The sequence below is a fragment of the Oncorhynchus mykiss genome, chromosome 24 (assembly GCF_013265735.2).
Source record: "Oncorhynchus mykiss isolate Arlee chromosome 24, USDA_OmykA_1.1, whole genome shotgun sequence".
Lineage (NCBI taxonomy): Eukaryota > Metazoa > Chordata > Actinopteri > Salmoniformes > Salmonidae > Oncorhynchus > Oncorhynchus mykiss.
This window is the reverse complement of record NC_048588.1, coordinates 23,718,810-23,746,513: the sequence shown is the minus strand read 5'-3', so window position 1 is coordinate 23,746,513 and position 27,704 is coordinate 23,718,810. Positions and strand designations below refer to the sequence as shown.

General features: G+C 43.2%; 1 protein-coding gene and 2 pseudogenes across 1 annotated transcript; all 3 read left to right on the top strand.

The window, feature by feature from the left end:
- Positions 1-11,485: 11,485 nt before the first annotated feature.
- Positions 11,486-15,514, top strand: mmp20a (matrix metallopeptidase 20a (enamelysin)). The gene is given in 10 exon segments (XM_021581726.2): positions 11,486-11,605; positions 11,930-12,183; positions 13,377-13,525; positions 13,695-13,826; positions 13,937-14,146; positions 14,192-14,303; positions 14,387-14,529; positions 14,759-14,915; positions 15,182-15,285; positions 15,414-15,514. Coding segments are annotated over 10 exon segments (1,482 nt in total).
- Positions 15,515-16,266: 752 nt separating this feature from the next.
- Positions 16,267-17,795, top strand: LOC110503373 (annotated as a pseudogene).
- A 4,681-nt stretch (positions 17,796-22,476) lies between these two features.
- On the top strand, positions 22,477-25,567 carry LOC110503372 (annotated as a pseudogene).
- Positions 25,568-27,704: the final 2,137 nt, after the last annotated feature.

Sequence of the window (27,704 nt, the reverse complement as noted above, 5' to 3'; positions counted from 1 at the left end):
CAAGCTGCATACTGGACCCTATTCCAACTAAACTAATGAAAGAGCTGCTTCCTGTGCTTGGCCCTCCTATGTTGAACAGAATAAACAGCTGTCTATCCACCAGATGTGTACCAAACTCACTAAAAGTGGCAGTAATAAAGCCTCTCTTGAAAAAGTCAAACCTTGACCCAGAAAATATTAAAATATATTGGGCTATATCGAATCTTCCATTCCTCTCAATTTTTTTTGAAAAGGCTGTTGCGCAGCAACTCACTGCCTTCCTGAAGACAAACAATGTATACAAAATGCTTCAGTCTGGTTTTAGACCCCATCATAGCACTGAGACTGCACTTGTGAAGGTGGTAAATTACCTTTTAATGGCATCAGACCGAGGCTCTGCGTCTGTCCTCGTGCTCCTAGACCTTAGTGCTGCTTTTGATACCATCGATCACCACATTCTTTTGGAGAGATTTGAAACCCAAATTGGTCTACACGGACAAGTACTGGCCTGGTTTAGATCTCAGCTGTCGGAAAGATATCAGTTTGTCTCTGTGAATTGTTTGTCCTCTGACAAATCAACTGTACATTTCGGTGTTCCTCAAGGTTCCGTTTTAGGACCACTATTGTTTTCACTATATATTTTACCTCTTGGGGATGTCATTCGAAAGCATAATGTTAACTTTCACTGCTATGCGGATGACACACAGCTGTACATTTCATTGAAACATGGTGAAGCCCCAAAATTGCCCTCGCTAGAAGCCTGTGTTTCAGACATTAGGAAGTGGATGTCAGCAAACTTTCTACTTTTAAACTCGGACAAAACAGAGATGCTTGTTCTAGGTCCCAAGAAACAAAGAGATCTTCTGTTGAATCTGACAATTAATCTTAATGGTTGTACAGTCGTCTCAAATGAAACTGTGAAGGACCTCGGCATTACTCTGGACTCTAATCTCTCTTTTGACGAACATATCAAGACTTTTTCAAGGACAGCTTTTTTCCATCTACGTAACATTGCAAAAATCAGAAACGTTCTGTCCAAAAACGATGCAGAAATATTTATCCATGCTTTTGTTACTTCTAGGTTAGACTACTGCAATGCTCTACTTTCCGGCTACCCGGATAAAGCACTAAATAAACTTCAGTTAGTGTTAAATACGGCTGCTAGAATCCTGACTAGAACCAAAAGATTTGATCATATTACTCCAGTGCTAGCCTCCCTACACTGGCTTCCTGTCAAGGCAAGAGCTGATTTCAAGGTTTTACTGCTAACCTACAAAGCATTACATGGGCTTGCTCCTACCTATCTCTATGACCTGGTCCTGCCGTACATACCTACACGTACGCTACGGTCACCAGACGCAGGCCTCCTAATTGTCCCTATAATATCTAAGCAAACAGCTGGAGGCAGGGCTTTCTCCTATAGAGCTCCATTTTTATGGAATGGTCTGCCCACCCATGTGAGAGACGCAAACTCGGTCTCAACTTTTAAGTCTTGACAGAAGACTCATCTCTTCAGTGGGTCATATGATTGAGTGTAGTCTGGCCCAGGAGTGTGAAGGTGAACGGAAAGGCTCTGGAGCAACGAACCGCCCTTGCTGTCTCTGATCTTTGTGGGCTATACTCGGCCTTGTCTCAGGATGGTAAGTTGGTGGTTGAAAATATCCCTCTAGTGGTGTGGGGGCTGTGCTTTGGCAAAGTTTGTGGGGTTATATCCTTCCTGTTTGGCACTGTCCGGGGGTATCATCGGATGGGGCCACAGTGTCTTCTGACCCCTCCTGTCTCAGCCTCCAGTATTTATGCTGCAGTAGTTTATGTGTCGGGGGGCTAGGGTCAGTTTGTTATATCTGGAGAACTTCTCCTGTCTTATCCGGTGTCCTGTGTGAATTTAAGTATGCTCTCTCTAATTCTCTCTTTCTCTCTTTCTTTCTCTCTCTCGGAGGACCTGAGCCCTAGGACCATGCCTCAGGACTACCTGGCATGATGACTCCTTGCTGTCTCCAGTCCACCTGGCCGTGCTGCTGCTCCAGTTTCAACTGTTCTGCCTGCGGCTATGGAATCCTGACCTGTTCACCGGACGTGCTACCTGTCCCCGACCTATTATTTGACCATGCTGGTCATTTATGAACATTTGAACATCTTGGCCATGTTCTGTTATAATCTCCATCCGACACAGCCAGAAGAGGACTGGCCACACCTCATTGCCTGGCTCTTCTCTAGGTTTCTTCCTAGGTTTTGGCCTTTCTATGGAGTTTTTCCTAGCCAACGTGCTTCAACACCTGCATTGCTTGCTGTTTGGGGTTTTAGACTGAGTTGCTGTACAGCACTTTGAGATATTAACTGATGTACGAAGGGCTATATAAATACATTTGATTTGATTTTGATTCATGTTGCCTCTGATTAATGCCCTCCTTGCCTGGTCCGTGAGTTTTGGTGGGCGGCCCTCTCTTGGCAGGTTTGTTGTGGTGCCATATTCTTTCCATTTTTTAATAATGCATTTAATGGTGCATCGTGGGATGTTCAAAGTTTCTTATATTTTTTTTATAACCTGTTTGGAGAGCTCCTCAGGCAACACTGCCTGAGCCATGATCCTGTTTTAGGGTGGCCTAAACAGAATGTGTGAGGTGACAGGTGAGTCAATTTTTTTTGTGTCACATAACATCATATAAAATATCATTCATGATCAGGTTTTATTTTGGATTAGACATGGAACATGGTGGACCAATACCAGGTTGCACAAGAAATGTATCATGTGGTTTTAAGATGTCAGATTAAAATCTCCAACAGTAAACATTGTATATCTGCTATGGATGTGGTTATGAAGCTACTGAGAATGGTTTGTTAGTTAATATTATTTTGATAAAGTGGTGACATTTTGTTCCAGTGGTGCAGTTTAGTGTGTTGACATTTTTAAGTGGTTAAAAGCAAGCTCCTGTGAGTCTGGTTTGTGCAATGTAAGCTGTGTGCTTAGGGTGTTTGCGTACACACTGGCTCATCTGCTTTAGGCCCTGGATTGTGAAAGCCCTTAGCGGCAGAACACATTCTGATTGTGAAGACATCAGAGGCACTCAACCTCGCTAAGAATTGTCACGCCCTGACCATAGTAAGCTGTTTATTCTCTGTGTTGGTTGGGGCGTGATAGTGACTTGGGTGGGTCATCTAGGTGTTTTTGTACTTCTATGGTGGCCTGATATGGTTCCCAATCAGAGGCAGTTGTTTTTCGTTGTATCTAATTGAGGATCATATTTAGGTAGCCATTCCCTAATTTGTGTTTGTGGGAGCTTGTCTATGTTTTTTTCAGCACTATTTGTATTCACGTTTCATTCGTTGATTTTGTTGTTTTTGTTCGGTGTTCATTTATTAAAAGGAAAATGTACGCCTACCACACTGCACCTTGGTCTAATCATTACAACGAGCGTGACAGAAGATCACACCTAAAACGGACCAAGCAGTGTGGCCAGGAGGAATGGACATGGGAGGATATCCTGGATTGAGAAGGACCCTGGACGCAGGCCAGAGAGATTCGCTGTCCGAAGGAGGAGATAGAGGCAGCAAAAGTGGAACGGCGACGATACGAGGAGATAGCTCAACGAAGCAAGCACGAGAGGCACACGGGGAGATTGGTGGAGTCAGGGTTCAGACCTGAGCCAACTCCCCGTGCTTACCGTGGGGAGCGTGTTATGCGGTGATGCGCACGGTGTCTCCAGTGCAGTTCCCGTGCTAGAGTTGACATTCAGCCAGGACGAATTGTGCCGGCTCAGCGCTCCTGGTCTCCAGTACGTCTCCTCGGTCCAGGATATCCTGCGTCGTTTCTACACACTGTGTCGCCAGTGCGCCTTAACAGCCCAGTGCATTCTGTGCCAGCTTCCCGCACTTACCGGGCTGGAGTGAGCATCCAGGGTTGTGCCAGCTCTGCACTCTAGACCTCCAATGCGCCTCCACAGTCCAGTGCGTCCTGTGCCTCTTCCCCGCACTCGCCCTGAGGTGCATGTCATCAGCCCGGTGCCACCTGTACCGGTCCCACACATCAGGCCTCCAGGGCGCCTCCACAGTCCAGTACGTCCTGTGCCTCTTCCCTGCACTCGCCCTGAGGTGCATGTCATCAGCTCGGTGCCACCTGTACCGGTCCCACGCATCAGGCCTCCAGTGCGCATCCATAGTCCAGTACGTCCTGTGCCTCCTCCTCGCACTCGCCCTGAGGTGCGTGTCACCAGCCCAGTACCATCAGTGCCGGCACCACGAATCAGGCCTCCAGTGCGCATCCAAAGTCCAGAGCTTCCGGCGACAGTTCCCAGTCCAGAGCTTCTGGCGGCAGTTCCCAGTCCAGAGCTTCCTGCAACAGTTCCGGTCCAGAGCTTCCAGCGACAGTTCCCAGTCCAGAGCTTCCGGCAACGTTTCACAGTCCGTAACCTCCTGAGACGGTCCACAGTCCGGAACCTCCTAAGACGATCCACGGTCCAGAACCTCCTGAGACGGTCTGCGGTCTCGGAACCTCCAGCGACTGTCTGCGGTCCGGAGCCTCCAGCGACGGTCACCTTCCGGAGCCTCCAGTGACGGTTGGCGGTCCAGAACCTTCAGCAGGGATTCTCAGTCCAGAGCCTCCTGCACTGATCTACGGTCCGGTTCCTCCGGCAACGATCCACGGTCCGGAGCCTCCGGCAACGATCCACGGTTCGGAGCCTCCGGCGACGATCCACGGTCCGGTGCCTCCAGCGACAACCCATGGTCCGGATCTTCCGGTGATGCGCCCCGCACTGAAGCCGCCCCCGACGTCCTGTGTCATCCATCATAGATGCCCACCCGGAACCTCCCCTATTGAGTCAGATTCTGCGGTCGGAGTCCACACCATTGGGGGGGTACTGTCACGCCCTGACCATAGTAAGCTGTTTATTCTCTGTGTTGGTTGGGGCGTGATAGTGACTTGGTTGGGTCATCTAGGTGTTTTTGTATTTCTATGGTGGCCTGATATGGTTCCCAATCAGAGGCAGCTGTTTATCGTTGTCTCTGATTGGGGATCATATTTAGGTAGCCATTTACTCATTTGTGTTTGCGGGATCTTGTCTATGTTTAGTTGCCTGTCAGCACTATTTGTATAGTTTCACGTTTCGTTCATTGATTTTGTTGTTTTTGTTCGGTGTTCATTTATTAAAAGGAAAATGTAAGCCTACCACGCTGCACCTTGGTCTAATCATTACGATGAGCGTGACAAAGAACCAGGATTCAATACAGCCACCGGAGGGGATGGCTGCCTTTTTGCGGGCTCCCAACCAACTGTGCTATTTTGCTTGATTTTTCGCATTGTTTATAACTAATTTTGCACATAATGTTGCTGCTAGCGTCTCTTATGACTGAAAAGAGCTTCTGGACATCAGAACAGTGATTAATCACCTAAAACTGGACAACAATGTTTTCTTTAAATGAGTCCGACGCTAAGGATATACTGCTTATATATATATAAAAGCGTGACGACAACAAAGTGCAAAATATTAAAGTACACAGGAAAATAGTAGGAGAGATTCCTCTCAGGAACACAAGCAACATTTACAATGACCGACAAAGACAAATGACAGAGGGAGTATATACAGTGCCTTGCGAAAGTATTCGGCCCCCTTGAACTTTGCAAACTTTTGCCACATTTCAGGCTTCAAACATAAAGATATAAAACTGTATTTTTTTGTGAAGAATCAACAACAAGTGGGACACATTCATGAAGTGGAACAACATTTTTTGGATGTTTCAAACTTTTTTAACAAATCAAAAACTGAAAAATTGGGCGTGCAAAATTATTCAGCCCCTTTACTTTCAGTGCAGCAAACTCTCTCCAGAAGTTCAGTGAGGATCTCTGAATGATCCAATGTTGACCTAAATGACTAATTATGATAAATACAATCTACCTGTGTGTAATCAAGTCTCCGTATAAATGCACCTGCACTGTGATAGTCTAAGAGGTCCGTTAAAAGCGCATAGAGCATCATGAAGAACAAGGAACACACCAGGCAGGTCCGAGATACTGTTGTGAAGAAGTTTAAAGCCGGATTTGGATACAAAAAGATTTCCCAAGCTTTAAACATCCCAAGGAGCACTGTGCAAGCAATAATATTGAAATGGAAGGAGTATCAGACCACTGCAAATCTACCAAGACCTGGCCGTCCCTCTAAACTTTCAGCTCATACAAGGAGAAGACTGATCAGAGATGCAGCCAAGAGGCCCATGATCACTCTGGATGAACTGCAGAGATCTACAGCTGAGGTGGGAGACTCTGTCCATAGGACAACAATCAGTCGTATATTGCACAAATCTGGCCTTTATGGAAGAGTGGCAAGAAGAAAGCCATTTCTTAAAGATACCCATACAAATTGTTGTTTAAAGTTTGCCACATGCCACCTGGGAGACACACCAAACATGTGGAAGAAGGTGCTCTGGTCAGATGAAACCAAAATTGAACTTTTTGGCAACAATGCAAAACGTTATGTTTGGCGTAAAAGCAACACAGCTCATCACCCTGAACACACCATCCCCACTGTCAAACATGGTGGTGGCAGCATCATGGTTTGGGCCTGCTTTTCTTCAGCAGGGACAGGGAAGATGGTTAAAATTGATGGGAAGATGGATGGAGCCAAATACAGGACCATTCTGGAAGAAAACCTGATGGAGTCTGCAAAAGACCTGAGACTGGGACGGAGATGTGTCTTCCAACAAGACAATGATCCAAAACATAAAGCAAAATCTACAATGGAATGGTTCAAAAATAAACATATCCAGGTGTTAGAATGGCCAAGTCAAAGTCCAGACCTGAAACCAATCGAGAATCTGTGGAAAGAACTGAAAACTGCTGTTCACAAATGCTCTCCATCCAACCTCACTGAGCTCGAGCTGTTTTGCAAGGAGGAATGGGAAAACATTTCAGTCTCTCGATGTGCAAAACTGATAGAGACATACCCCAAGCGACTTACAGCTGTAATCGCAGCATAAGGTGGCGCTACAAAGTATTAACTTAAGGGGGCTGAATAATTTTGCACGCCCAATTTTTTAGTTTTTGATTTGTTAAAAAAGTTTGAAATATCCAATAAATGTCGTTCCACTTCATGATTGTGTCCCACTTGTTGTTGATTCTTCACAAAAAAATACAGTTTTATATCTTTTTGTTTGGAGCCTGAAATGTGGCAAAAGGTCGCAAAATTCAAGGGGGCCGAATACTTTCGCAAGGCACTGTATATACAGTGATAGAGTCGGGATTGGAACCAGGTGTGTGTAATGATGACGAGACAATTCCGGGGTTGATGATTGAAGGGTGTTTGCCAGCAGCAGGTTCAGCAGCAGCTAGAAGGCCAGCGACGCTGAACGCCTGAGATGGACACGAGGGGGATTCAAAGCAAAGGCTGGTGTGACTACAAGGCCCAAATCGTAGTCCACAGCCTGAAGAAAACATGGAGGAAAAGTGGGAGGAGTGCGGGTTGCCTTGTAAGAATTTGCAGACAAGTAGATAAACCACCACTACCCTCCGTATTATTGGCCAACATGCAATCATTGGAAAACAAATCTACGATTGAGACTATCCTACCAATGGGGCATTAAAAACTGTAATATCTTACAAATTTCAGAGATGTGGCTGAACGACGACACAGATAATGAAGAGCTGGCTGGCTTCTCTGTGCATCTGCAGGACAGAGCAGCTACGTTTGCTAAGAAAAGGGGTGGAGGTGTGTCTATTTGTCAATAACTGCTGGTGCGCTATGTCGAATATTAAAGAAGTCTCATAGTATTACTAGACTGAGGTAGAATACCTCATGATAAACTGTAGACTACGCTATCTACAAAGATCCATATTATTCGTAGCCGTCTATTTACCACTACAAACCGATGCTGGCACTAAGAAGGCACTTAACGAGCTGTATACGGCCATAGGCAAACAAGAAAATGCTCATCCTGAAGCGGGGCTCCTAGTGGCCGTGGCTTTTAATAATGCAGGTTGTCACATGTGCAACCAGAGGATAAAAAACTCCAGACCACCTTTACACCACACACAGAGACTCATACAAAGTTCTCCATCGCACTCCACTTGGCAAATCTGACCATAATTCTATCCTCCTGATACCTGCTTAAAAGCAAAAACAGGAAAGTACCAGTGACTCAATCACTCAGTAAAGCAGGAAGTACCAGTGACTCAATCAATATGGAAGTGGTCAGATGACATGAATGCAGGACTATTTTTGCAATGATACAGACTGGAATATGTTCCGGGATTCATCCAATGGTATTGAGGAGTATACCACCTCAGTCACCGGCTTCATCAATAAGTGCACCGATGACGTTGTCCCCACAGTGACCGTACATACATTTCCCAAATAAAAGCCATGGATTACAGGCAATATCCGCACAGAGCTAAAGGCTAGAGCTGTCGCTTTCAAGGAGCCGGAAACCTATCCGGACACTTATAAGAAGCCCTGTTATGCCCTCAGACGAAATATCAAACAGACAAACCGTCAATACAGGACTAAGATTGAATCCTCCTAAACCGCTCGTCGGATGTAGCAGGGCTCGAAACATATTACGGACTACAAAGGGAAACCCAACTTCGAGCTGCCCAGTCACGCGAGCCTACCAAACGAGCTAAATACCTTTTGTACTCGCTTTGAGGGAAGCAACACTGAACCATGCATGAGAGCACCAGTTGTTCCGGACGACTGTGAGATCACGCTCTCTGTAGCCGATGTGAGCAAGACCTTTAAACAGGTCAACATTCACAAAGCCGAGGGGCCAGATGGATTGCCAGGACGTGTACTCAAAGCATACGCCGACTAACTGTCAAGTGTCTTCACTGACATTTTAAACTTCACGTCAGTAGCCATGAAGTGCTTTGAAAAGCTGGTCATGGCTCACATCAACACCATCATGCCGTAAATGCTAGACCCACTCCAATTCACATACCCCCCCAACAGATCCACAGATGACGCAAGCTCAATCGCACTCCACACTGCCCTTTCCCATCTGGACAAAAGGAACACCTATGTGAGAATGTTGTTCATTGATTATAGCTTAGCTTTCAACACCATAGTGCCCACAAAGCTCATCACTAAGCTAAGGACACTGGGACTAAACACCTCCCTCTGCAACTGAATCCTGGACTTTCTGACAAGCCATACCCAGGTGGTAAGGGTAGGCAACAACACATCTGCCACGCTGACCCTCAACACTGGGGCCACTCAGGGGGGCGTGCTTAGTCCCTTCCTGTACTCCCTGTTCACCCACGACTGCGTGACAAAGCACGACTCCAACACCGGCATTAAGTTTGCTGACGACACAAGTAGGCCTGATCAACGACAACGATGAGACAGCTTATAGGGAGGAGGTCAGAGACCTGGCACCATCCCATCTCCTCCTCCATGCTTCATGGTGGGAACCACATATGCGGATATAATCCGTTCACCTACTCTGCGTCTCACAAAGACACAGCGTTTAGAACCAGATTTCCACCGGTCTAATGTCCATTGCTCCTGTTTCTTGGCCCAAGCAAGTCTCCTCTTCTTATTAGTGTCCTTTAATAGTGGTTTCTTTGCAGCAATTCAACCATGAATGTTTAATTCACGCATTCTCCTCTGAACAGTTGATGTTGAGATGTGTTTGATACTTGAACTCTGTGAAGCATTTATTTGGGCTGCAATTTCTGAGGCTGGTAACTCTAATGAACTTATCCTCTGGAGCAGAGGTAACTCTGGGTCTTCCTTTCCTGTGGCGGTCCTCATGAGAGATAGTTTCATCATAGTGCTTGATGGTCTTTGCAACAGCAATTGAAGAAACTTTCAAAGTTATTGAAATGTTATGGATTGACTGACCTTCATGTCTTAAATTAATGAGGGACTGTCATTTCTCCTTGCTTATTTGAGTTGTTCTTGCCATAATATGGACTTGGTCTTTTACCAAATAGGGCTATCTTCTGTATACCACATCTACCTTGTCACAACACAACTGATTGTCTCAAACGCGTTAAGATTGATATGAATTCCACAAGGCACACCTATTAATTGAAAGGCATTCCAGGTGACTACCTCATGAAGCTGGTTGAGAGAATGCCAAGAGTGGGCAAAGCTGTCATCAAGGCAAAGGGTGGCTACTTTCAAGAATCTCAAATATAAAATACATTTAGATTTATTTAACACTTTTTTGTTTACTAAATTATTCCATATATGTTATTTCATAGTTTTGATGTCTTCACTATTATTCTACACTATAGGAAATTGTCAAAATAAAGAAAAGCCCTTGAATGAGAAGGTGTATTCAAACTTTTGACTGGTACTGTATTTATATATATTTATTTTCAGTTATAATGAAAAACAAAGAGTTATGGATACTGGATACCCACTGTACATCACTGACTTCCCATGGCTCAATACTACTATCGATGCAGCTGTCTACAAAGATGGTAAGCTACTATTATATCACAACAACAAAGGCCATGCCAGCTCAATTTGAACATTTCATTTTGTAAAACTCCTTTTAATTGTTACATTTTTGTTTATCCAAGACTTTATCTACTTCTTCGTTGGACAACAAGTTTATAAGTACGATTATACCCAGAAACAAGTTGTTGGAACTGAGAAAGCAAATACCTAGCTCGGATGCTGAAGGATTTTGATATGAAGTGACCAAAAACATTTAATGGGAAATGAAATGTTTGTGTCCAAAATGCAATAAAGGCTATGCAAAGCTGTATAAAACTGTTTGCATACTTCTAACATGTTGAGTTCAGTCCAATGTTTTGGGTTGCCTGTAAGCAAAACATTTTGGTAATATTTTCAGGTTCATGAATCAATACCGTGAGAAAGGAATGTGTTACATAATACCAACATGCTCCCAGCACATCAGGCAGAAATTAGTGGGTGAGTTTCTATGGCTAATTTCATAAACATTTCCTAAATCACATATTTCATTTCAGACATCTACAAGTACGGTTGAGATTGTAATGAAGCTATCAAACCAGACCGAGAGTATCTATTTTATTGGAGCTGTGTGCCAATTGACACATTACGACTAAGGGAGGACAACACTGCCTATTTGACACGTGCAATTCAACAGTTCAGCCAAATAACTCCAGTATAGTAAACTTAGTCCAAATAACTCTAGTCTAATACAGTTGTTGTTTAAAAATCATGGCCAAAATAAGGCCATATGTCATTTGGACATTTTGGAAATATTAGAAAGACTATTGACTTGCAAAAGCAGGAAACAATATACTTGGTAACCAAAGTAACAAGCCCAGTGTTGACAGGTAGGGCTATAGGACATCCCTTTATCCCGTTTCACACTCTTAAGACCTGGATTGAGGTAAACAAGATATAGTTCAGGGTTTTCATAGAGTAATTATTCTTACCACACACCTCATGGTAATAGGTGCAGGTAGAACTGCTGCAACTGCAGGATTGAGGGCTTGGAAACCATGTGATTCACCACAGACCTTAAGCATGCTCTTATCTATAAAGCCATGGGCTGTAAAGAGCTTGTTCATTTAAAGATGGAGTGGCTCTGGCCCTGGATCCAAGTGCTGTGCTTTCTAGTGCTCACAGACCTGTTGTGGACTTTACCTATCTCTAAGGAACAATGGCCAAGGCTTGAGGACTTGGAACTGGCTGAGGTTTGTGTCTTCATCCACTCTTTAGAAAATCTTCTGGAGAATCCTATCTCTAGAAAAAAAACTGTATTGGAATACATTGATTGTGTTTTGACTATTTCCCCAGGTATTGCAATTCTAGTTATTGTCTGTTTTTCAATGGTAAATGTTGAGTACATTTATGAGGTGCACTTTAGAACAACTTAATGTTAAGACTACTTTAGGTCAAGCAAAATCTGTCGTCTTCTGGACAACTTAAAGTTGTGCCTACTTTAGGACTTATTTGTCCTTGTAAGAGAAGTGACCTGCTATCAGTGGAAGTTTGGTTAGTAACCAGCTGTATGATAGGGTTACCTGAGGAGGTTCTACCACATGAGCCCCAGCAGTGGCCCCCAGCCCCGTAATAGGAGGGCCACCACCACCTCAGCCCTGGGGGAAAAGATCAGGGAGATGCAGGGTTTCTTCAGTCTGAAGCAGACTGGCAGACTGGACCTCCAGACACTCTCTGTGATGAGGAAGCATAGGTGTGGAGTGCCTGACATGGAAAACTACAGCTTTTACCCTGACCAGATCAAGTGGAAGAATTCCACCATCACATACAGGTGCATATTATTATCTGTTATCTGTCTAGTATCGGTTGTCGGTCACAATGTCTTCTTTTTTGCTGACAATTGTCTTCCATCTGTGTTATCCATCTTGTTGTACCATTTTTTTATCCCCTGCCCCTGCCACACAGGATGCCTTTTGCCTCTAGCCAGGCCGTCATTGTAAATAACAATTTGTTCTTAATAGACCTGACTGGAAAGAATAAAGATAAAATAAATACATTTCATCTTTTGGGATTTGCTCTATTGATATTCAAAATCTGTCAGAATATAGATATTACTTCCTAAAACAGACTTTCACATTTTTTTAACGGCAGGGAATTACACTGAGTGTAGTAAACATTAGGAACACCTGCTCTTTTCATGACATAGACTGACCAGGAGAATCCAGGTGAAAGCTATGATAGCTATGATATTGATGTCACTTGTTAAATCCACTTCACTCAGAGTAGATGAAGAGGAGGAAACAGGTTAAAGAAGGATTTTAAGCCTTGAGACAAGTGAGACATGGATTGTTTATGTGTACCATTCAAAGCGTGAATGTGCAAGACAAAAGATTTAAGTGCCTTTGAACGGGATATGGTAGTAGGTGCCACCCTATGCTCAACAGTTTCCCATGTGTATCAAGAATAGTCCACCACCCAAAGGACATCCAGCCAACTTGACACAACTACGGGAAAATTTGGAGTCAACATGGGCCCGCATCCCTGTGAAATGCGTTCGACACCTTTTAGAGTTCACAGCCCAATGAATTGAGGCTGTTCTGAGGGAAAAATGGGGTACAACTCAATATTAGGAAGGTGTTCCTGTTTTGTACACTGTGTATAAAAGGAATGACATAATCCCCAAAATTAACCATGTTTCATCATAAGATTAGAGTTTTGTTTCATCACTGAGTTGTATAGTGGTTCAAGCATTGGGCCAGTAACCAAAAGGTTGCCGGTTGAATCCTCGAGCTGGCGAGGTAAAAATCTGTCGTTTTGCCACTGAGCAAGGCAGTTCCAGAGGCGCCGAAGACATCGATGTCGATTATGGCTGCCCCCCCCCCCCCCACCTGACTAGGTCCCTTTTAAAACCAGACAGCTGCCAATAGATCACCAGCTCACTGGATCTAACTAGCCCAGTTTTTTATGCTTTCTTTCAGGCTGCTTCATGCTTTTCTGTGTTGTCTGTGTGCCAATGACCTGCAGGATTGATCAGTACACCCCTGACCTTACACAGGAGGAGGTGGATACTTCCTTCCGTTTGGCCTTGAAGATCTGGAGTGACGCGGCCCCACTGAAGTTCATCAAGGTCAATCACGACAAGGCAGACATCATCCTTTCCTTCGCAAAAAAAAGTATTCTGACCCTGAATCATTCTCCGTTCAGTTCAGCATATTTTCTAATAGAGGTGGTAGAGAATGTATGTGGCTGCATGTGAGGTTTTAATTGTGCTATAATTATATACTTATTGGAACCAGTTTCCAGGTACATGCATGATAATCCATCTCGCTCCATCCATCCTAGCTCACGGAGACTTCTTTCCCTTTGACGGCCCCAAGGGTGTTCTGGCCCACGCCTTCGCACCAGGGGAGGACATGGGGGGAGATGTGCACTTTGACGAGGACGAAATCTGGACGATGGGGCATTCCAAGCTAGGTAGGACCACTGTTATAAGCATAACATGATCTGAATTTATTTTATAAAACACAATGAATTAGGATTCAAAATATGTTTGTAGACAAATAAACATTTTCTTATTGGATTAGGTTATAACCTGTTCACTGTTGCGGCTCATGAGTTAGGCCACTCCCTGGGCCTCTCCCATTCCAAAGACCCCTCATCTCTCATGTACCCCAACTACAATTATTACATTGGAGCACAGTACACACTTCCACAAGATGACGCACTGGGAATCCAGGCGCTGTATGGTAAGTAGAAATGAGCAATAACATAATTATCACATGGTACATTTTTGGGTAGATTTCTATCTAAACATTGGAGACTTTGCTTTTGTTTCCAAGGCAAGCCAGTCAGAAAACAGGATCCACCAAACCTTCCTAAGAAGTGCGATCCCAACTTTTCTGTTGATGCAGTGGCAGTGTTCGGGAAGGAAATTATGTTCTTTAAAAACAGGTAAAGGAGTTTTGAATTATGCAATATCATTTTTATAGTATAGGTTCTTATTTGCCCCAACACAGCGGTTTGTTTTCCTCCAGGTACATGTGGTTGAGGACAACATGGACGACATACTGGAACCGCCTGAGAGAGGGCCCCAGCAGCACATACCTCCCCAGCATAAACTCTCCTGTGGACGCAGCCTATGACATCCCTGCCAAAGGCGTGGCATATGTCTTCACTGGTAATGTGCTGCCTGATCGTCTCAAAGGCCTCACTTAGGCTTTCGTAGCATGACAGGGCTAGATTTGAAACAGAACGTTGTTTCAAAGAACCACTGGACCTAAATTATAGCCCTGCGTCAAAATTGTCGCACTTCATGCAAGAAACTCTCAAAGCTCAGTGGCATCTGGCAGTTCTTGTTGTATGTTTTCATAGGGTTCCAGATGCAGTAAAAGTGCCCTGTGTTTCAGGTCCTAAGTACTGGGTGGTTCGACAGCTTAAGATGAAAAGCCACTTTGGCTCCATATATGACTATGGATTCCCAGCCAGAGTAAGGAACATTGACGCTGCTGTTCATATCAGTGAATATGGAAAAACCTTCTTCTTCATAGGACACGATTACTATAGGTAAACAGCCTCTAACAAAATGTTTTTTGGTAAATGTATAATACAATATTATGTTGCAGAAAATATACTGTTCCAAAGTCCACTGTTTAGGTAGGAGCAGTATGTTTTCACTGTAGCAATGTTTTGATGAATAGGCATTCCAGCACCTGAGAGGCAAAGCCTGCCATCTAGTGTTTAACAATGAGACATTTGTTAGAAAGGAACTGCACATAAGCTATCCGTCATTTATTTATAAGTTCAATGTTTATTTGTTATCTATTGTACAGATACGATGAACACAGGCGTAGGATGGATCCAGGATTTCCAAGAAACATCCAAACAGACTGGCCAGGTATTGGGAGGAGTGTTGATGCTGCATTTGAGTTACAAGGTAGCCATAAAACACTTCACCATGTCACCTTGACTTAAATTGCATACATTATAATATCATGACACTTTTGTGTTACCTTGATTACTAGGCCCCCTTTAACAAAACATTATCATATTTCTCATCAACAGGTACTATATATCTCTTCAGTGGAACAAAGGCATACAACTATGACTACAGACAGAACCAGGTGCTGAATCGACTCCTAGCCAATGCATGGCTGGACTGCTAACATATCTGTCAAAGACACTAGATGTGACCCTACCTACAGACACTCTTATACAGAGCAACTTACATAAGCAATTCGATTTAAGTACATTGCTCAAGGGCACATCGACAGATCTGTTTTACCAATTTGGGTCGGGGCTATGAACCAGCGACCTTTTGGTATCTGGCCTAACGCTCTAACCGCTAGGTCAAGAATTGCTGTTCAAAGTAGTTTATTTATTTGATATTTTAAATCGGATTAATTGAATCTTGTATTGAGTAAGATTAATATGCAGTATCTAAGTACCTCAGGGCTACCTCATCTAGCATGAACCAAGATAATTCACTAGCTGAATGTTGATGAAAGTGTTGCAAGAAGTGAAATTGCATCATCAGAGCCACCATCTTCAAGGCCATTTCACTTAAATCCTTGTGGTAACTTACTGTATGGGTACGGAACAGAAATTACAAATGAATTAATTGTATTATAATGTAGTAACATGTTATGCTTTGAAATGTATTTTGAAGTTTGATTGTTAATAAATGTGCTTGACTGATCAAAGATATTCAAACTAACCACTGTTTTATCCTTACAACTTATGTGTACCTACAGTATACCTAAACCTCACCCTAACAATCACCCAAAACTCTACACACCACCTCCAACAATGTTATCAGGAGAACTGTCCCTCTTCCTTGAGGATAGGGGTTTGTCCAAAAGTTTACAGGAATGTTCAAGAGCACAAAGCTTACCTTGGCATCTCACTCATGTTCTGAATGGAACCATGTACACCCCAGACTGTTAGGGATCATTCAAAAGAGAATTTGGACAGGGCAGAGTGATAGAGAAAGAGAGGGAGTCTCCCCTCTGCATTACCACAGGTTTGGAAATTGTCTTTATACGGGTTCCGCGGTCCTGTTTCTGGCCTGTTTTGGTCTGTGTTAGGCTGCCCCCGCCAGTGCTCCAGAGGTCCAAACATCATCAGAGGACGACAAGACAGTCGATGAGGTAATTTATCTGAAGAATTGCATCACATGGCTCAGTATATTGCTACCCGTATCGTCAGTATTATCTCAGAATAATGCGGGAAAATACAAGTTAGCCTACTTGTTATGCTTGTACTGTTTCGCATGAGAGTCGTAATAGGCATGAGAAAACCGATTGTTTAAAATGTTGTCTCTAATCCTCCTCCAACGCCAGGACTATCTGTCTCAATAGTACACAGATGTGGGGTTGACAAACTCAACTTCCCAGAGTATTATCAAGCCAGACTTCAACAAGAGCCTGGAGGCCATCCAGGCACTCTTTGGCCTGGAGGTCACTGGGGTTCTGGACAAAAACACTCTGGAGGTGATGAAGGAGTCCAGATGTGGAGTGTCTGACATCAGCAGATATGAACACTCCACAGGAAACCAAAATGGGAGAAGAACACTGTTACCTACAGGTGTAGTGAAAGCTCTGACTGTAGATGAGCACTTTGACTTCTTTTAAAATGCATTACGTTTGACAGCTATAATCAAGGAAAATAATATCGTATTCATGGTTCATTGTTGATCATCTGTTAAAAATGTCAAATCCGTTGTTGCCCAGCCTGGGTCATTGTGCAATGCCTGCACTGCAGGAGTAAAACGGGTCCCTTTTACTTGTCAGGTAATGTCAATGAGTGAGTGCTGAATGACTTGTGTTTGACAAAATCACTCAGTACACACCAGACCCGAGGCAGTGATGTACGTAGATGCAACAGTGATCTACAGTGATGTGATCCCCCTGGACTTCAAACAGATCTACACTGACACTGTCAACGTCATGATCCTCTTCAAGGGTGGATGTGAGTATGGACTATGACAATGGTATTGACTCAATACCATCACTACACTACTGATGAACGTCTTAAATCTTGCTTGTCTCAACACAGATCATACAGACTTCTATCCTTTTGATGGGCCAAATGCTGTCTTAGCCCATTCCAACTCCCCTGGACTGAACCAAGGTGGGGACACACACTTTGATGACGATAAAACCTGGACACTGAGCCAGAGGGGTGGCCATCTGAACACACAACTCTATTTAAGACAAAGTGTAGCCCGATTCACTGATTCAACACACACATGTAATGTTGTACTCAGGAGTGAATCTGCTGTTGGTGGCTGCCCATGAGTTTGGTCATCCTCTGAGGCTGAACCACTCCAGGGACCGGGGAGCTCTGATGTTCCCCACCTATCAGTATGTCAACACCAATGGATACACACTGCCTGATGATGACAGACATGGGGTCCAAGCCCTGAATGGTCATGAAACACATTGACAGCATTTCTATAGAATAATTCTGTTCACAGTATGTGTTTTTTATTACCATCTTTATTGAATACTATTGGTATGTTTATGTGATGTGTGTTATCTTAAAGATATCTGTAAACATGACAGCTAATGATTTGTGTACTCCCACTCTCAAACTCTCTCTCGTACAAACAGTATTTACTTCTCATATTTCCACAGGTGACAAATACTGGGGAATAAGGGCTTATGCAAAGACGATCCTCCCTGGCTATCCAAAGCAAACTTTGGCTTCCACTCATCAGTGACTAAGGGAAAACCTTATTTGTGGGCAACAAATACTGGAGGTGTTTGGAACATGGTTTAATTAGACACCAATAATTGATACGTCATGCATTTTTCTGTATGATAATATGCATAATTATATTTATTAAAAAATCTAAATAAAATAATTTGATATTATGTTTCAGCTTTGATGAGGCAAGATGCCAAATGCACTATGGATATCCCCAATCCGTAACTCAGGATTTTCCAGGCATTGACTCCAAAGTGGATGCTGTCTTTCAGAACTTTGATGATCACTTACTGTAAAACTGTATTTATTATTATTACATACATGAGTTAATAAAGCATTCAGCACAACTTTTTTTACTGATAAAGCCAATTTTTATAGGTTACCCTCTGGAGAGCCTTGCGGTTGAGGGCGATGCAGTTGAAGTACCAGGCGGTGATACAGTCCAAAAGGATGTCTCAATTGTGCATCTATAAAAGTTTGTCATGGTTTTAGGTGACAAGCCAAACTTTTCAGCCTCCTGAGGTTGAAGAGGCACTGTTGCACCTTCCTTCTTCACCACACTGTCTGTGTGGATGGACCATTTCAGTTTGTCTGTGATGTGTACGCCGAGGAACTTAACTTCCCAAGTTCTCCACTGCTTTCCTGTCGATTTGGATAGAGGGTTGCTCCCTCTGCTGTTTCCTGAAGTCCACGATCATCTCCTTTTGTTGACGTTGAGTGAGAGGTTGTTTTCCTGACTATTGAGTTGGAGGCGTGCATGGCCACGCAGTCATGGGTGAACAGGGAGTACAGGAGGGGGCTGAGCACGCACCCTTGTGGGTCCCCAGTGTTGAGGATCAGCGACGTGGAGATGTTGTTTCCTTCCTTCCCCACCTGGGGCGGCCCGTCAGAAAGTCCAGGACCGAATTGCACAAAGGGTTGATGACCCAGGGCCTCAAGCTTAATGATGAGCTTGGAGCAGGTATTCCTAACCTGAGGTACGCTTACCACCAGCGGTAGCTCAATCCCGTCTGGGGTAAGCCAAATAAACTTGTGATTCACATTTTAAAAAAAACATAAAACAGTATATACTGTAAAACTATATTAATTTGTATTACATACATGAGTTTATAAAGCCTTCAGCACAACTTTCTTTTACTGATAAAGCCATTTTATTATCCTATAGGTTACTGATAAAGCCATTTTATTCTCCTATAGGTTACCTTTACTTCTCAGATGGTCCAAGGCAGAGTGAGTACTACTGGGTGATACATGTTCTCCTGAACTACAGCTGGCTGGATTGCTGCTAAGATACTACTACTATTTATTATTTTATTAGACTAGTCAGTTAAGAACAAATTCTTATTTACAATGACAGCCTAGGAACTGTGGGTTAACTGCCTTGTTCAGGGGCAGAACTACAGATTTTTTCAAATCCTTTTTAATCATTGTCATTTGAAGAGAAATAATTATGGGCCTCCTGTGTGGCGCAATGGTCTAAGGCACTGCATCGCAGTGCTAGCTGTGCCACCAGAGATTCTGGGTTTGAGCCCAGGCTCTGTCAAAGCTGGCCGCGACTGGGAGGCCCATGGGGCGGTGCACAATTGGCCCAGCATTGTCCGGGTTAGGGAGGGTTTGGCAAGCAGCGATATCCTTGTCTCATCGTGCACTAGTGACTCCTGTGGCTGGCTGGGTGCAGTGCATGCTGACCAGGTTGCCAGGTGTACAGTGTTTCCTCAGACACATTGATGTGCATTGTGCTTTGTTGGGTTATGTTATGGGAGTTGCAGCAATGAGACAAGACTACTACCAATTGTGGAGAAAAAAGGGGTAAACCTGTTTTTTCAAAATAAATAAATAATGAAGAGAAATTATAGATAAAACGTATCAGCGCTCATCGGCCATTGGACATAAATTTCACAACAAGTTGGAAAATCGCAAATTCAACAATGAGTGGTTTGAAATGAATCAGTGTCTAATTGCAAGCATTGCAAAGCAATCATTATCCTGCTATTCAGTGGAGTGGCAGTGTGGTCCCTAGTCTAATATTAAGGGTCTCTTTACCTAGTTTGAAATTATAAACATTCAAAATTGGACATGCTTTCAATAAAGTATGATTTCTGCCACGCTCAAAACAACTGTTAATGTAAACATTACTAAAGTGGCATTATTTAAAGTGACTAGTGATCCATTTATTAAAGTGGCCAATGATTTGAGTCTGTATGTAGGCAGAAGCCTCTCTGAGGCAATCACGATATCTACATGTACATACTACCTCAATCACCCTGACTAACCGGTGTCTGTATGTAGCCTCGCTACTTTTATACCCTCGCTGCTGTACATAGCCTGTCTTTTTACGGTTGTTTTATTTCTTTACTTACCTATTTTTCACCAAACACCTTTTTTGCACTATTGGTTAGAGCCTGTAAGTAAGCATTTCACCTGTTATATTTGGCGCACGTGACAAATAAACTTTGATTTGATATAGAACTAAATCTTATTATCAATAGTAGTAGTACTTAGTTAGTAGTACCTTAGTAGCAATCCAACCAGCCGTAGTTCAGGAGAACTGGACCATCTGAGAAGTAAAGGTAACCTATAGGAGAAAAAAACGGTCTTTATCAATAGAACAAGTTGTACTGAAGGCTTTATTAACTCATGTATGTAATAATAATGAATATCGTTTTACAGTATTTATTTATTATTTTAACAAATAAGTATTGCGAATCACATTTTTATTTGGCGTACCCCCGTCGGCATTGCGAGTCCCCCTTCATGGTTAAATACTGTAAAGAAGTGATTACTGTCTTTGATTTGTAAGTGATTGCTGTCTTTGATTTGCATCAAATGATATTCAAATAACTGTTGGAATATAATAGACTAATAGAATATAATAAACACATTAACCGTTACTCTCTCGCGGGAATTCCACTAACGGTCCATATGTAGCCAAACGTAGCTGCTGCTCATTCCGTTTGCTCGAAAATTGATAAATGGTTAACAAAAGTAAGGCCTGCCTCCATAGAGACACATACTGTACCAGCTATACTGGTAGTACTGCTACTACCAGCAGTACTACACCTGCACCTGTCGACGACACAAGTTGTTCTGCTTCCACAAGCGCATCCAATGCTAGCATCAGTAATTCTACATTTGTTGTTAGCCCAGCTAGCATGGACACTGACAGTTGTGATTCTGATGCAGCCGAAGAGTTACTGCCCCCATACCCGGGAAAGCACCGAACAACAGACATGGACGTTGGACCATCGAAGAGGCACAAATATGATGAGAACTACATTGATTTGGGGTTCACTTATATTGGGAGTAGTGCCTTTCCGCAGCCACAGTGTGTTATATGTGCAAAAGTCTATCTCAGAACTCAATGAAATGTTCACTCTTACGCAGACGTTTAGAAACAAAACTAAGCCAAAAATAAGCCACAGGAGTTTTTTGAGCGAGAATTAAGATGACTTTTGAGTAGTAAAACATGTATAAAAACAACAAATACCATTAATAAGAAGGGACTAGAAGAGCCTTATATGGTGAGCTACCGAGTGGCAAGGACAGGCAAGCCCCATACTATTGTAGAAGACTTAATAATTCCTGCTGCCGCGGATATGGCTGCGACAATGCTGGGGGAAAAGGCCCCACAAAAAATCAAAAAACACTTTCACGACACATCAGTAACATGGCAGGAAATGTTTTGAAACAATTACTGCTTCGCATACAAGCCAGTTATTTCTATGCGTTACAGATGAATGAGTCAACAGACTGAGCCTTGCACAGCTCCTGGTATATGTCTGTTATGTTTATGGGGGGTCAATTAAGGAAGACATCCTCTTCTACACACCACTGGAAACCAGGACAACAGGAGAGGATATTTTTTAAGTACTGGACAGCTTTGTGACATCAAATAGACTTAGTGGTCAAGATGTGTTGATATCTGTACTGGTGGAGCAAAATCCATGACAGGGAGACATAGTGGAGTTGCTCTCGAGGTACACTGCAGCAACCATCGAGAGGCTCTTGCTGCCAAAGGAATGCCTGTCAGCTTGAAAGACGTTATGGACACTACAGTGAAAATGTGAAACTTGCAAGGCCCCCTGAACATTTGTGTATTTTCTGCACTAAGCAGTGACCATGTAACACTTTTACAGCATACAGAAGTGCGTTGGCTATCAGGTGGCAAAGTATTGACACATTTTTTCAAATTGAGAGACGAGCTTAAAGTTTTCTTTAATGACTATAATTTTCACTTGTGTGACCGCTTGCATGATGACGAGTTTCTCACACGAATGGCCTATCTGGGTGATAGTTCTCTCTCTGCTACAGTGTGCAGGACTAGAACATTCATCATGATGCTCTCTTAGTTGCACTTAATACAGACTAGATCTTAGTCATTCAAGGTTACAACAGTGAAACACACCCTTATTAAGACATGTCAGTTCCCCAATACCTAGCCTTTGCCTCAGTATCCCACTATGTTGCAGACACAGAAAGACAGCAGGAGGTTAATGAGGATTGAGAACAGGAATGGGGTCTTTGCTCTCATTATGCAAAGGTTATCAGAATAAATTCCTTTAGTTCAGTTATATCACTGCTGATCTGACAAATATACACATTTAGGGGAGTGCAGTTGAAGATCAATGTGTTTGGATAATTAACATTCTTATAAAGAAAAAATATATTCATTTTAGCTATGTTACTTTGCTCTGTCACAATTTTTCTTTTGAGTTGCATCAGTTACTTTTCCAGATATATCTCATCCACATAAGATTGTCATTGTATACACACTCTTTTGAAATGGTCAAGAGTGTGGATCGTGGCCTACATTGCCACTAGTATTTGGATGTGGTGTTATGATGCAATGCCCACTCTATCCATCCACAGACAGATGATGAGGGGCAGCAGGCTCTACAGTCCTTCACCACCCAATCTTTCACGGGGACTCCCCCCGAGTCAACCTTCTCCAGCTTGGGTTCTGCATCCTCTATGCCTCCCTTCCCCTTCCCCACAGGTCTCCCCGACCAAACAGGCCCAAGCAAGAACCTAACCGAATAGTACCGACTAAAGTACCTCAGACTAACAGCACGGGCCATGATATTTGTGAGTAAAGTCTACACACAAAACAGCAAGGGCCATGATATTTGTGAGTAACCTCTAGGCTACCCTGCCATCCCAAGTACTACCTACTTGGGGCGGCAGGGTAGCCTAGTGGTTAGAGCGTTGGACTAGTAACTGGAAGGTAACCGGAAGGTAATCGGAAGGTAACCGGAAGGTTGCACGTTCAAATCCCCAAGCTGACAAGGTACAAATCTGTCGTTCTGCCCCTGAACAGGCAGTTAACCCACTGTTCCTAGGCCGTCACTGAAAATAAGAATTTGTTCTTAACTGACTTGCCTCGTTAAATAAAGGTTAAAAAAAGGTTAAAAAAAAATACTAAAGACAATGATTTTAATCACTATTATTCAAGTAATTTCTGTAACACAATGAATTCAGATGCTACATGCTTCCCCCTTTACACTTAGATGCATGGAGGAGAAATGTAGGTGATGTGTAGTAGACTATGGTACTATAAGCTGAGGGCTGAAGTCACTAATTGAAGTCACATGGTATGTAACCCACAGGAGAATCAGTCTCTCTGTGATGAAGTTGCACACTTGGAGAAGTTTGTGCGAGTAAAAGAGGAGCACAGGTGAGTACACTTATGGCTGTGCATGCAACCCAATACCTTCCCTCGAACTGCATTGTATTGATGCAAAAACATTTTCACTTTCGGCCACTGATTGACAGGTACTTTGAAAACTGTTTTTGTTGTCTAATCAGACATCTCTTGTGCTTTGTTTTTCAGGTTCTTACTGAAATCACTTTTGCAGTACCAGTCTGTGTCAGAGGGGGAGATGCTTATCGCTGCCAGTACCAGTTCTCACTCCCCTATGACATTCAGCTCCAGCCCAACGTGGGCGTCTGGCCCCTAAGCCTGGCCTTGGTAAGAAGACCAAGAAAGAACGAAAGGAAGGAGGCAGGGAGAATGGAGAAGAAGACATGTTAGAGCCATGTTTATACCAGACTACCTGTAGATTAGACACATTCTTATGTCCTGTGATGATGGGAAGCACAAAGTATTCTCCATAAAATATATTTTCCTCAGGACCAAAAAGAATGTTGAAAAGCAGAAGGTTGCTGACAGGGGTCTCGTAAGCTGGTTCAGCTCATCGCTCTGGACTCCTCAGGACGTCCTGTCTTCCCCATAGTACTTGGGGGTCTGACTGTGTACAGTCTAGGGGATGTCTATGTCTCAAATCATACTTATGCCTCACATTTGCTCTGTACAAACACTCTCCAAATGATCTTACATGGTTTTCTCCATATCTCCTCATTAGCATGACCACTCTTAGTTGAAAGTACTGATCAGATTTTCACCAAATTGTCCTCCCATTTTTCTCAGGGTCATTATCCATGAAAGGAGACCAGGAGAAGCTATTCAAGACTGTTGGGACACACCCCATGACTGTTCTCAGATCAGTGGGTAGAGAATAATGAATGATGTCCTTCATGTTCAAGATGATCACAGACAGCATGCTATTCCATGATCAGTGTGCCATCTACCCAGTGAGCTTCTGCAAGTCACACTTCTTCTCCAGCATGAAGAGCCCTGATCAGCAGTGCCTCTACACCTGCCAGATTAAGGACAGGGGTGGTGGCCCACAGGTAGCCTCACACTAATTTAGCTACAAAACATTATGAAGTCAAATGCTAAGTAAGTCAAATAGGTGTTGTGAGACAGCTTATGAATGTGCTTGCGAGAAGTGTTTTCCTTATCAAACCATCTCTTTTCCCCCCACTTTGAGATAGTGCCTGAGGAAAACCATAAGAATGCCATAGCTGCTTCCTCTTCCCTCACCTGCTGAAGGCCATTGGTGCTCTAAGGTACCTGCTTGCTGTTTAGACTGGCTTATAGAATCGGTGGATACATTTCATAGTATGATTTTTCTCTCATTATCTTACATTTATGGCCCACATCATGTCTTCAGGAGCAGACTTTTTTTGTTTCTCCCACTCCACCGTCCAGAACCTTATCCAGCGCTTCCCAAGAGACACAAGTGCTGCAATTGCGTCTCTAGTACTCAAGTATGTCAGATACCTCACAGGAAATGAGTTGAACATTGCACATTATCTTTGTGGAGATTGCAATTGGTGCATTTCCTGAATTCAGAGGAACTGACCTTAATATGCTCTCTCATATCTGCTAAAGTACGTAGAGCTAAACGACTTATGTGTTGCTTATTGGTTTGATATGTCCCTGTACAGTTATCTCTGGATCCGTTTCGAGGTGTGTCGTCCATGGCCAGGCTCTACACAGCCTGTTGGAGGACAACACCTCGGGCAACTTTGAGCCCTACCAGAGACACCAGGGCTTTGATGACAGCATGAGGGTGGAGCACAATCTAGAAGGTGAGGCAGAGCAGTTTGGCACAGACTTTCTCTACAAAGCTGTACCCTCTAGGCTATTTCTCTACCTACAGTGAGGGAAAAAAGTATTTGATCCCCTGCTGATTTTGTTTGCCCACTGACAAAGAAATTATCAGTCTATAATTTTAATGGTAGGTTTATTTGAACAGTGAGAGGCAGAGTAACAATGGTGGAGATTAGGAGCACTCCTGGGATTAGGAGCACTCCCTTTAAGAGTGTGCTCCTAACCTCAGCTCGTTACCTGTATAAAAGACACCTGGGAGGCAGAAATCTTTCTGATTGAGAGGGGGTCAAATACATATTTCCCTCATTAAAATGGAAATCAATTTATAACATTTTTGACATGCGTTTTTCTGGATTTTTTTGTTGTTATTCTGTCTCTCACTGTCTAAATAAACCTACCATTAAAATTGTAGACTGATCATTTCTTTGTCAGTGGGCAAATGTACAAAATCAGCAGAGGATCAAATACTACTTTTTTCCCTCACTGTACCTGTAGCCCCTAGGCTATTTTTCTACCTATCTGTACCCCCTAAGCCCTTTCTCTACCTTCCTGTACCCATCGGGCTCTATCTACCTACTTGTATCACCTACGCTCTTTCTCTACCTACACTATCGGTCGAAAGTTTTAGGACATCTACTTATTATGCTCAGCAGAGCAGCACAGGGGAACCCAAGGGCAGACTCAGACCAGGAAACAGGGATGAATGAACCAATATTTTTTATTGTAACACAGGGAGAGATGAAGTGCAGATCCAGGGAAGCTTGGATGAGTTGTAGGAAACCAGATATGGAGGCTGAGGTTGGAATGAGCTGTGTTGGGGCAGGGTAAACAGGTCCGGAGGGGAATCTAAGGGAGTGATGATGAGTTGAATCCAGAGCAGGGTAGAAGGGTGGTGAGATGTGGAACAGGAGACAGGAACCAGAGTCAGAGCAGCAAAACTGCAGTGAGAGGAGAAACAGCACCAGGCAAAGAAATAGGCAGAGCAGGATACAAGATCTTAACTTCTTGGTGACAGGGGGCAGTATTTTCACATCCGGATGAAATGCATGCCCAAATTCAACTGCCTGCTACTCATCCCCAGAAGATACGATATGCATATTATTTTGGATTGAAAACACTCTGAAGTTTCTAAAACTGTTTGAATCATGTCTGTGAGTATAACAGAACTTAAGTAGCAAGCGAAACCCTGAGGAAAGGTCACTCTTTTCAATGAGCTTTCATTGGGAATCCAAATTTCTAAGGGACCTTCTTGCAGTTCCTACCGCTTCCACTGGATGTCACTAGTCTTTAGAAATTGGTTGAGGTTTTTCCTTTGTGTAATGAAGAAGTAGCCCTGTTCAAAACGAGGGTCACTTCAAGTGTACTGTTAGATAGAGGTGCGTGACCAGAAAGGTAGCATCAGTTTGTTTTCTTCCTGCATTGATCACAGATAACTCCGTCTTCAATTTATCGATTATTTACTTAAAAAAATACCTAGTTGTATTACAAAAGTAGTTTGAAATGTTTTGGCAAAGTTTACAGGTAACTTTTGAGATATTTTGTAGTCACGTTGTGCAAGTTGGAACCAGTGTTTTTCTGGATCAAACGCGCCCAAATAAATGGAATTTTGGGATATATATAGACTGAATAAATCGAACAAAAGGACGATTTGTGATGTTTATGGGACATATTGGAGTGCCAACAAAAGAAGCTCGTCAAACGTAAGGCATGATTTATATTTTTATTTCTGCGTTTTGTGCTGCGCCTGCAGGGTTGAAATATGTTTTCTCTCTTTGTTTACGAAGGTGCTACCCTCAGATAATAGCATCGTTTGCTTTCCCCGAAAAGCCTTTATGAAATCTGACATGTTGGCTGGATTCACAACACGTGTAGCTTAAATTGGTATCTTACGTGTGATTTCATGAAAGTTTGATTTTTATAGTAATTTATTTGAATTTGGCGCTCTGTATTTTCACTGTTTTTTGGCCAGGTGGGACGCTAGCATCCCACATATCCCAGAGGGGTAAAATAAAAACAAATAGCTAGACGCATGATCTGGCAGAGTGGAAGTGGCAAGAATGAGTATTTGTAGAGGTCTTGATTATAGAACGGGTTGCAGCTGGTTTCCAACCACACAATCACACAGAGAAGAAGAGGGAGGGGGAGAGAACTGGGGGAATGACTGCAGGTCAAGGAGACACCGGATGTCC